Source organism: Arachis ipaensis, chromosome B03 (genome assembly GCF_000816755.2).
Source record: "Arachis ipaensis cultivar K30076 chromosome B03, Araip1.1, whole genome shotgun sequence".
Lineage (NCBI taxonomy): Eukaryota > Viridiplantae > Streptophyta > Magnoliopsida > Fabales > Fabaceae > Arachis > Arachis ipaensis.
In genome coordinates this window covers 133,080,874-133,092,638 of record NC_029787.2, presented here as the reverse complement: position 1 = coordinate 133,092,638, position 11,765 = coordinate 133,080,874, and the positions used below count along the sequence as shown (strand labels likewise).

General features: G+C 34.2%; 3 protein-coding genes across 5 annotated transcripts in view; 2 read left to right on the top strand and 1 right to left on the bottom strand.

The window, feature by feature from the left end:
- Nucleotides 1,947–5,075, bottom strand: LOC107634816 (probable LRR receptor-like protein kinase At1g51890). Of its 2 annotated transcripts, XM_016338230.2 has the most exons (5): nucleotides 4,996–5,075; nucleotides 4,716–4,915; nucleotides 3,483–4,313; nucleotides 3,225–3,371; nucleotides 1,947–3,035 (listed from the first exon to the last, which is right to left on the bottom strand). In XM_016338230.2, the coding sequence occupies exons 2-5, from the start codon at nucleotides 4,894–4,896 to the stop codon at nucleotides 2,221–2,223; spliced, it is 1,974 nt and encodes a 657-aa protein (XP_016193716.1). In that variant the 5' UTR covers nucleotides 4,897–4,915; nucleotides 4,996–5,075; the 3' UTR covers nucleotides 1,947–2,220. The 2 variants fall into 2 exon arrangements, with proteins under 2 accessions (XP_016193716.1, XP_016193715.1); XM_016338229.2 differs by lacking the exon at nucleotides 4,996–5,075 and having other exon boundaries at nucleotides 4,716–4,961.
- Nucleotides 6,063–7,428, top strand: LOC107634818. Of its 2 annotated transcripts, XM_021119978.1 has the most exons (4): nucleotides 6,063–6,393; nucleotides 6,482–6,542; nucleotides 6,654–6,849; nucleotides 6,937–7,428. In XM_021119978.1, exons 1-4 carry the CDS (start codon nucleotides 6,305–6,307, stop codon nucleotides 7,167–7,169), a joined length of 579 nt encoding a protein of 192 aa, XP_020975637.1. In that variant the 5' UTR covers nucleotides 6,063–6,304; the 3' UTR covers nucleotides 7,170–7,428. The 2 variants fall into 2 exon arrangements, with proteins under 2 accessions (XP_020975637.1, XP_016193717.1); XM_016338231.2 differs by having other exon boundaries at nucleotides 6,066–6,393; nucleotides 6,654–7,428.
- Nucleotides 11,171–11,765, top strand: part of LOC110269549 (LEAF RUST 10 DISEASE-RESISTANCE LOCUS RECEPTOR-LIKE PROTEIN KINASE-like 2.7) — a 1,083-nt gene continuing 488 nt past the window's right edge. Inside the window, exon 1 of the mRNA XM_021117490.1 lies at nucleotides 11,171–11,765. Within this exon, the coding sequence (XP_020973149.1) occupies nucleotides 11,327–11,765 (439 nt within the window). The 5' untranslated portion in view covers nucleotides 11,171–11,326.

Sequence of the window (11,765 nt, the reverse complement as noted above, 5' to 3'; positions counted from 1 at the left end):
AAAGTTATATTAGTATCTATTAATACACTAATAATAATAATAATATAATAAAAAACATATAAGAGTAATTTACTGAAGGTTATAGAAGGCTTAAAGAAGGGGGTTGAATCTATGACCTTCTTTTAAGTTACTGAAATAACCCTTTTAAAACAACTTGCAATCAGAGTCTGTTTGAACTCAGGAGCAGAAAAATTTATGAGACAATTTCATTTTGTCTCATGAATATTAGAAAACAGAACAGAGCATGGAAGAGAGAAGCTGACACCATCATGTATCCTGGTTCGGTTGCTTTTGTACAATTCAACCTACGTCCAGTCTCCACTACAACAGTGGTAAAATTTCCACTATAGTTAAAGTATTACATATACCAATTTCACAGGATTGACACAATCCTTCCACACTCAAGTTCTAACCTAACTTGACTTGGTTATGCTAATACCTAACTATTCATTCTTAGTGCTCACCCAACTAAGAAAGAGATACTTCATAGGTACAAGATACAAGACACAGACTTTACCTAAAGAAATTTAAAATAACTCTAGACTTTTCACTCATGTGTATCTCTCTGTCTTTTTCTCTTTTGGCTCTTTCAATAACTCACTCATTCAGCCTTTTACCTCAAGAAATTACAGAAAGATAAACATTGAAAAGTAAATTACAATATGCTAAACATGAAGGAGATTGACTCTTCAACAGCCTCTTTGCTATGTGATAAACCAGATTTTCTAGCCTCTGATTCAGTTCTTCATTCTGGCAGAATGCTCCTTTGACTAGGAAGTACTGTCAAAGTAGATGAACTTCTTCAGAGAGCTCTTCTCAGAACATACACCTCAAGAACACTGGTTATCTCTCCTTGTCCTTCTGAATGGTGAGAAATCTTCTTTTGTATCTCCTTGCATGTTGCTCAGTTGCTCTTTCCTAGGTCAACCCTTGAGCTGTGTGCTTCACCAACAGAGCCTCTCACTTTTTCCATTAATCCTCAAAATAGGAACTTTGGTTCTGACATTCTCTTGTTGATCGAAAGCCACAGGACATCATAAACAAATGTTTCCAATGGTAAAACCCTATCTCAGACATTGAAAACCAACTTGGTCCCCAAGATATACTTGTGACCGTGGATGCACAGTAGTGTTGAACATACATCATCTTTCCCATGTATCCCAATATGGAGTGACAGAAAGTTGAAGATGAAGAAAAAAAATAAGATGCATGTAGAAGGAAATAAAATCACCTTTAGCTTCTGACCTCTTCTTGATACAGATTGATATGGGTGATTAGACTTCAACCTTTCTTACTTAACCTTCTCTTTCTTTCTTCTTCTGTGAATAGCCTAGGAACTAATCTCTCTCTTACTTCTCTGATTTCTGACCAAGACAGGAAAAAGTGAACGTTGCTATGAAAGAAGCAACTTGGAGGGATTTGCTTGCTGACGGGCTTGGATCGGATATCCATTAAGCAACCCGTTTGATTTCTTTGGCTTTGTTTTCTTTTTGGCTTCGTTTGTATTATCAGCCCACCAACATGATTTCATTTGTTTTATATTGGGCTGCTACAATAATGATATTTGGCGTGCAACACTCAACCAAAAACAATTAAAACTAATTGGATAATTAGCCTAATAATTTAATGTTTGTCATCATCATATATGTTAGTTAATTTTTTAACTCAACATTTACTATTCAAATTATCTTTTGAAAATAAAAAATAATTTACTTTGGAAAATTAAGAGTTTGATTGTGTTAATTTAGAACAATTCTAATAGAATGATTTTAAAATATTATTTTTGATATTTATATAGAATGAATTGATTTAAAATTAAAATTAAAAAATATAATAAAATTGATTTTATCTTAAAAAGACAATATCACTTTAATAGAAAATTAATAAAATTTTGACATTAGCATAATTATATCTTAAAGAGAAGAGATGGTTTGAGAAATCACCTCTTGGTCTCTCAAAATTGAATTGAAGAAATTTTTTACTCTTATACAAAACGAGAGTCTCCTACCCTCTGGAATTACTCTTGTCAGTGGATAGCAAGCAAGCGAGAAATTAGAATTAACCATCTGTTTTCTATGACTTCCAATTAAAGCTCATAAAAAAAGGTCTTACAATTCATAATCAAACTAATAGTTCATATTCCTAAGAATTGGATAAAGACATTAAATTTCTATGCTTGATAAACCAAGATAGTTCTCCTGAATTAATAAGACAGTATGTTTATGTTATCTGGTTGAACCCCCAAGAGCCTTGCTTTATGCCCTCCAAAGTCTCTAAGACCTGCTTCATTGATGGCCTGAATTCTTTAGGATGCTGCACACACTGAAATGCCAACTCTGCCACTGCAGTTATAGTTTCCATAACACTATTGTCCGAGTGGAAACCAAGACTTGGATCCACAAGCTCTTCCAACTCATTGTTCAAGATCTTTCCCATTGCAAAGTTAGCCAAAGTAAAAAGCTGCGGCCCCTGACTTACAGTGGAAGGCATGGATGATATGAGCTGAAACAAAACCATGCCATAGCTATATACGTCGCTTTTATCACTCACCTTATTGAATTCAAAGTACTCAGGATCTATATAAGCAGGGGTTCCTACTGGAGCAGTAGAAACATGAGTAACAAAATCAAGATCCCCAAGTGGAAGAAACCGCGCCAGGCCGAAATCTGCAACTTTGGCACTTAGATTCTTGTCCAAGAGAATGTTGCTGGGTTTGACATCGCGGTGAATTATACCAGAATGGTGAAGATAGGCTAGTGCAGAAGCAGTCTCAATGGCAATATTTAATCTGGTAGCCCATGGTAGTTTGTTTCCAGAATTTCTATGGAGATAGGTCGATAGAGAACCGTTGGAGACATACTCGTAAACTAACAGGAGTTCATCACTGTCATCAGAACTGCGGCCATACAGCGAGACCAGATTCTGATGGCGCATCAGACTTAGGATCTCAACTTCTGTCGTGAATTGCTTTCTTGTCTTCTCCTTCTTTTCATGGAAACGTTTGATTGCTACCTCATATCCTTGTGGGAGCTTCCCTGAACAGAATTGTAATTCTAATTGTAAAAATAAGTTACACTATAAAGTAATGTCTCTTCAAACTTAAAACTAAATTATAAAGTTAAAGAGAAAGTGTTGTTGCAACCATTCAACACCTAATTGAAATAAAAAATTTGCTTTCAACACAAAAAAAAAAAACTAAAGATTAAATATCCAACATCTCTTACCATAGTAAACAGTCCCAAAGCCTCCTTTCCCAACATAATTCTCAAAATGGTTAGTTGCTTTTGCAAGCACATCATAAGAAAAGATTTGGAATTGTGACTTCATGTAATCCCAGAAAAACGCCAATGTCAGAGTTTCGAACTTGAAATCTAATTATCACAAAAAAAAAAAAATAATAAAGAGAATGCAAACACTTGAACACCAGAATTAGAAGCATGAAGAAAGTGGTAATCTATCTATGCGTTGCGCCTTCACCTCACCTGCAGTCAAATTTAAGTCCCTTCTCTGTTCTCTGATGCCCTTCAAACCCTCAAGCACCTGTGCCATGGATGGCCTTAGAGACACATCATAAATCAAGCACTGATATGCTAGCACTGCCACAGAAGTTAGCATCTGCTTTACAGCAGGGTCTGATTCAAACCCAAGGCTTGGATCCAATATCTCCTCCAGCGCATTGTTTTCAATTCTACTGATTATGAAAGTAGCAAGCTCCATGTTTAGCAAGTTTTCGCTCTTCTTGTACGAGGGCTTGGATGATAAAAGCTCACACAACACCACCCCAAAACTATATACGTCATTCTTGAAGTTAAGACAAAATTCTACCATGGGTAGTAATGCTGGATCCAGATAACCAATTCTCCCATGGATTGTATCGACTTTATGTGAAACAAAACCAGAAGGGCCTCTGGCAAGTTGCCATGATCCAAGACAGTTCTTAACTTTTGCACCTAAGTTTTCGTCCAGAAGAATATTGTGGGATGTTACCTGGCTGTGGAGGATGCCATTAGAGTGAAGATATGCCAATGCATTGGCAACATCAATAGCAATATCCAATCGGGTATCCCATGGCAACGTGAGACGCTTTGATCCTTGGCCATGAAGATGATTATGAAGAGCACCATTTGGAACGTACTCATGTGCTAGCAGGAATTCTTTCCCGTTAGAACTGTACCCATACACAGACACCACATTTTTATGCGGCAAAAGACTTAAGATTCTGCTTCTGCAGCCTTCTACATGCTTTTCAATGAATTGGAATTCACTTGCCGATAAGCGTTGGATTGCAACTTCACGAAAATCTTCTAGTATACCTAATGAAATAAAGAGCACCCAATCAATTCCCTGGATAAGCTAATGATTGATAAGTTCATTTTTATGATCTTATATATAAAGCATTTTAAGTTATTATTGAGAAATGAATCAATGTTTTAGTAAGGTAAATTCTGACATTATCCTATAACAATTTACAAGTAGCTAATAAAATATAGTCAATAATCAACCAACAAGTTACAGAGAGATTCTTAAGCTTATGTGTACTCAATTATTCTTTACACTATGTATCTATCAATCAATTTTCTATCATAAGTTTTAAACTAGATAAATATATAAAAGTGTATTTGATATAGAAAAAATATAAAATAAATACTCACGATTGTTTTTTGTTAAAGAATCAGAAGAGTAATTATGTTTTTGAAGGAATATTGGCGTCTTACCATGATACACCTTGCGATATGCTCTAGTTCCAAGATTCTTGGATGGATGAAAATGATGACAGGCACTGGCAAGTGCAGTATAACCCAAGTTTGGTAACTGTGACTTAATATCAAACTCGGTCGATCCATCAGAAGTAGTGCACGCAAAGCAGCACTCAAAAAGGGCACACCTCCACTTCATAAGGCTGATATATTCACTACTTCATATCCAATGATGACTACCCGGTACTTAGATACAAGGAAAACATGCATAGAAATAAATAAAAGAGAAGGAAACTACATCTGCAATGACGCGTTGTTTAGTTTACTTGTAGTCAACCCAAGAAACTTTGATTGAACTGCTGGGAAGGAAACTATATATCCCCCTATATCTAGGATGTCAATACCACCTGAAGCCGCGGGTACCCACTCCACCCCTATCCGTTCGAGATGGGTAATTACCTGCCCCACATTGGGACGGATTTTTAGTGGGGTGGATTCTTGAGAGGGGCGGGGCGGAGCGGGTTTAGGTAATACCCGCCCGCTATATATATAATATATATAATTTTAATATATAATATAAATAATATATATAAAATAATTAGTAAATAATTAATAATATTGTATCATATTTAAATTTTTATTTTAATTTATGTTATATATGTAATAATGGTTATATAAATTTTGAAATTTAATTTTATTTATTAAAATTTAGTAATTATAAGGACGGATAGGGACGGGGCGGATACCCGCAAGGACGTATTAGGGTTCAACATTTGATTACCCACGATAAAAGTGGGACAAATTTCATGTGGGTTGTTATACGGTGGGGTGAGTCGGATAGAGCAAAAATCCGCCCCTACCCGATGCCGCCCTACCTATATCCAATGATAGCTTCCTCCACTTTTCCTTATATTTGGTCACTCATTCTATTTATTCAGTATTCAACTATTCAACTATTCATGGTTGGTTGCTAGCTCAACTCCAACAAATATATAAAATTATTTGTTAATTTTTATTTTTAGAGAATTCAGAATTTAAAATTAAGATTTAGAGCTAAAAAAATAGAATTTAAAATGTAAAATGAAAAATCCAAGGTAATTTTGCTTTTTTTTTTTTTTGTTCTAGGTATCTCTCAACCTGCTAGTCCAATGACTAGATAAATTACTGCATCTATAATACGAGATTCGAACTCCAACACTTATTTAAACAGATGAGTGAGCCGATTACTCACCACTCGACCAACCCAAGTTAATTATTTTGCCTTTAATTTAAAGGTTTTTTTTTTGGACTTTATTTAAGGTGTTTCAACCTTAATAAATTTGATTGTTTTTTTGGGTTCTTGAATTGTTGAAGGAAGCCCTAACAGCTAGAGAGAATTGGGCTTTCCTGGGCTTCATTTTCGAAAGTCCCGCGAGTCCAGCCCCGCCACCTCAGCTATATTCACCTAAACTGCCTAATCCTATTCTGAGTGGTTTCATTGTTCTTGCTAAATTCCATTCCAGCTTAGACTCCCTACATACTTTGATTGATACCTTCTGCTCTAGGGTGTTACCGATCCAGTTTGGTAAGTTGGTGTATCTGTGATTTTCAACCCAAGAGAAGAGAGAATGCAGCTATCGTTTGATGCACCTCCTGAGTCCCCAGATGTTGCGGCAAACCCTAACAACGAAGCAGAGGAGGAGAACCCCGAACTCGGGTAAAATCTTATCTTTTAACTGTTTCAGATCCCATTGTACCACATTCATTTTATTTTATTGAAAATATTCGATTGGTTGGTTGTTCAGGGCTTTACTCTCGGAGCAGATGAGAAGACACGAGTCCTTCTGCGAACCCAATATAAAACCGGTAAGATTCCTCTGCTATTAGGAACTAGGGTTAGGTTAGGGGTAGCTTCTGTTTCCTTTTCTTTTTGATTATTTGGCTGCTGGAGCCTGGACTTATGAGAATGCAATGCAGGATGAGATTAATCCTATCACTCCTGAGCCTCTTGGAGAGAATGGAGACTTTGCCGTTCACCTTCATTCTCCCCTTACCATAGAAGCGAAACAACTCAAACTGGACTCTGATTCAAATGGTAGCCCTCGAACACCTAAAGGCAGTGTTTTTGACCCCTTTGCACCTGGTCCTGATCATTTGATGCGTGCGCCACAGGGTAAAAAATATCTTGAATTAAATATCGGTGTTTCTAGGCGACTTGATTTTCCTCACTCTCACTCTCTTGATGCTTCCTATGATGAAGAAGAATCTCTTTCGGATCAAGAGATCTTTGACTCTTTATGCAAGGATCTTATGGAGGTCATTGTTTCAAATCAGACTGAGGTTGCTTATTATTGTAAGACGCCTCCTAAGCTTTTGCCGGTATTCAGTGCCAGCCCTGGTACTTGTCCTCGTGCACCTATCAAATTGAAATCAGGAGCCAATCCAAGGAATACGAATACTGAGGTGGGCTTATGCAAGAAGCTTGAGTTCTGACTCACTGAAGCTGATCTATAGTTAATCCCATACATCCATAACTGCTTTGTGTCTAGCTAATTTTAACATCTTTTGTTCTGATCTTTTGATCTCTAGTCTACCCTCTGAGACAAACATGAACATTTGCATCTGACTAACATGCTGGCAAGCATTCCAACAGCACTGTATAGTAGTGTAGCCTAGTGTATCGATTGAATTTAATTTATTTTCTATTTCTTATTATTTGATGTTAATTAGATCATCGCGATATATTCTCCGATGCTATTTTTCTTTGTTCAATTGGTAAAGTTTGGTTTCATCTATCAACTTGGTACTACGTAAGTATCGATTGATATATATTTGTAAAAATACCATGTTGGTATGAGGAATGGTCAGAATTGAACAAGTGAGGTTGTTAGGAAAGGAATTTTGTTGCTTTTGAACAGGGTTAAATATCTTGTTAAAATATCCTACTTATTTTTAGTTTAAATGTTGTATTTTTTGAACAGTATTGCTTTTGAACGTGTCTTTGACAATTAAGAAAAATTCACAAAATTATGTAATTTCAATGAATAAATATAAGATAAATTGATAAAATTCACTTATTTTAATTTAAAATTAAAATTATCATAAAAGATGAGTTTATCACTTAAGCCGAGAAATGGCGACTGCCACAACCCGAGCAATAAGACGAAATGCATTTCTATGGAAGAATGCATTTCTATGGAAATGTAAACCGTGGAAATGTAAACCGTAGTAATTCTATAGTGGTTTATACTTGTCTGTCTACATATTCCCTCTATAGTGGTTTATACTTGTCTACATATCCCCTGAAAAATCATGTCATTGCCAATATAAAAATTCATAACAACTACCTTAATATTTTTCGATAAACTCATAACAACTACCTTAATATTTTTCGATCATATTTATTGAATAGAGCAGTTTGTTTATTAAATAGACCTTTCACATAAATAGTCTTCAAGTTCAATACATTTATTTATAGAAATTTTCATATTCGTCGAGCCTAATTTCTTTCATTTATACTGACGTTGAATTTAATTTGATTTTTTTTTTATTTTTTATTTATACTGACGTTGAATTTAGTTTGAATTTTTTTTCTATTATCTGAGTCAGACGATCTTTTAAATTGAAGTTGAGTTCTTATGATATGGAATTCATACAAAAATTTAGGAAATAGAGTTTTGTTTGAGTGCTACAAGTTAAATTGGTTTTTTGAAATTGATATAAAATTTATATTGGAATACTATAAAAAAAATTGACAAGAATTATTCTCATTCTCTAAAAGTACAATGAAATAAGAAAAAAAATGAGAGGTTAAAATTCTTATTACTATGTGACTTATTGTGATGCATTAAGTACATATGTACGAGTGGTTGAAGTCGTTATATATTTTAGTATTGTTTGTATGAACTATATCATGCTTTTTTTTACTGAGTTTAATACAATACTACTTATGAAAACTTATATTATTTTTATACCACTTTTGTTTACATCAAGTTGTAATGAACCTAAAATACGACACCAAAAGGAATGAATATTAAGTTAATTAACTCATGATAGTTAGCATGATATGTATACAATACATAATTCTTCATTATATACCTCTTTAAGTTCCATTTTAGATAAATAAAAAATATTTTTAATTTATATGAACACAAGTTTAACATATCATATTTGAGAAAGTATTGGGAACCAATACTAATTATTTACAATGTGTACAATGGATTAAAAAAAATTACAATTAAAAATTAGATCATTAATTATTTAATTTTAAATTTTAAAATTTGAAAAATTAGGATTAATATTTAAACTCATTCACACTACGTATGGTTATTTCTAATCTTATCGTAACCTTCAATACACGTTCAAAACTCACCGTCATCTTCTCTGGTTCTCACCTCGCGTCACTGAATTCCTCGCCGGCCATACCGACGCTGCCGCATCCTCCCACCGACACCGTCCTCACCTTCGCCAGTCAGCTCGACGCTCAGCCTAACGTTTCTTCCAAACCGGCTTCGCTTTCTCCCATTTCTTCAAGCCTCTTCTCACCGATAATACCATCATGCTCTTCTTCTTCGAATCCAAGCATGGTTAGCTTCTTTCAGATTTGAGCACTATGCTTCACAACAGTGCCGCTTTCGTCATGCCTAGTCCTTTAAAACTATGTTCACCACAATAGTTGTTTCTTCTATTTATTCATCATCTTCTTCTTTTATTTTAATGGTCAATTTAGGATGGTCATTTTAGTATGTATGTGGATGGTTATTTTAATTTTTATATAGATGATTATTTTGATTGGATTGGGTTTAGTTATATATAATTAAAATATGTTAGATGTTCAATTCATTAGGTATGCGGATGATTATTTTTATCCTTGAGTGGATGGTTATTTTTACTAAGGTGAGTGTCGTGTGGCAAGCCAAAATAGCAACGGTGAAATGAGATGATTATTGATGAAGGTGGGGTGGCTGCCGGTTGAAAAAGAAGAGAGTATTGGAGTGAAATGTTTTAGTAAATCAGGATTTCAGATGGTTATTTTTTTGAAATAACTAACTGAATTTTTTAAAAATTTAAAATTTGAAATTTGATGTGAAATAATTGAATGAGAGTTTTTGAATTTATTATTTATTTCTATTGGATTAAATAACCAACCCATTGTACATATTGTTAAGATTTCTCATTGACTTACTAGCGGAATTCATCATATTTAGGCTAACTAGTGTAGTGTCAAAATTCAAAAACATGTGCAGAGTATAGACTCAACCTAAATCGTACTTAAACACCTGTCAAACTAATAAATTCAAATTCCAAACAAGGCACAACAATCAGATGTTAAAGTTGATATTATTACTGATATAACCTGAAATTGATATAGACAAAGTCTAATCATTCATCCAACTTTTAAATTGATAAACTACTGTAGAGGTACCGCGAGTTATGCCTTTTAAGCATTCCATTAGAAATCGCTAGAGGAGTGTAGTAGTTTCTTCTCACACGCAACCTAACGTAAACCGCTGCATCTCTACTGCGGTTTACGTCCAAATCATAATCCACTGTATTCAATGTATAGATGCTCAATGTATAGATGTTGTATTTTGGTAATATTGAAAGGCCAATTTATCTTAGTAGCTTGTCCTTATTTATGATTTATTATATCTTGTTGAAATATCCTACTCTGTTAAATTTAAATGTTGTATTTTTTAAAAAAATTTATCTACTGAATTATTGGTGGTCAGTTTTTACTTTCTATTTTTTTTAAACAAAAAGTTCAACACAATAAAGTGGAGCATCAATGAAAAAGTACTAAATAGATAAAATAAACTAATATTTAATCATCTTTAACAATATCATCAACAACCCAAAAAATCAAATATCACTCCACTCTTTATAACTCATAATCCATCTATTAGACTACTTTTACAATACCCATTTTTTAATTCCTAAAAATTTGTCATTTCTTAACAATCAAGTACTTCAAATAATAACAATAAAACCAAACTCACTTACATTCTATCAATTCGGTATTGAGATTTCAATTGCTAAAAATAAATAGAAATATCTGAGCCATTGCATGTAAAAACAAACATAAAATATAATATAATGTGCTTGCCGCTATCTTTTGAAGTCAGCATTTGATAATTTTCCTTTGATAAACTTCAATAGAAAAACCTTTGAATAAAATATTCCTATCGAAAGAAGTCAACATGAAGGTTTGAATGCAACTTTGAAGCAGTATGGGTAGCAAAGTGATTTATTTGAGACAGATGGAAATGACTACAATCTAATTAAGAATTTACTTAATGACCTAAACTAGGAGATTTATAAAAATCAGAAGTCAAATTTTGTTCTTGTGGCACTTCGATTTATTATATAGTTATACAATATAGGCAGCTTTGCATCCACAGATACATAAATCATAAAATGTCTATCTGCATAAAAATAGTCAAAATAAATAACAACGATATAATATAATTTTTTGAACAAGCCTGATTTGAATAATCACAAGTCAAATCTCAAATAGACAACTCTTCTAATATTACGTCATATGAATAGTCATCATCATATGCATAGAAAGAAAGCAAGCAATTAATAATTCTATCAAACTTTCCATCTTTCATTATCAGCATCTCCTCCTCCTCCTCCAGGTTCTATCTATGGCGGTGCAAATACATGAAAACCTTGTTAGATCAATGTTCACTATATCTCTGTTATGCTTGGCCACTTTGGCAAAACTTTCAATCTCTCAAGAAAGTGAATATGCAGCGTGCTCCAAGGCTTACAGCTGCGGAGAAATAGCCAACATCTACTATCCTTTCTGGGGAGGGAGCAGGCCAAGCTATTGCGGCATCAGCCAGCAATTCAAGCTCAGCTGCCACGCTAATCGCAACACCTCCATTCAAATTGGCTCACAGACTTTTCATGTGCTGAATATCGATCAACCTGCTTGCAACATAACAATGGTTAGAACTGGGATTGCCTATGATCAATGCTCTTCTCATTTAACCAACACTTCCTTAGAGACAAGCATGTTTCGCTTCTCGCCAAACGTTAGGAACGTCTCAATCTTCTATGACTGCGCTGGCAACAACAGTG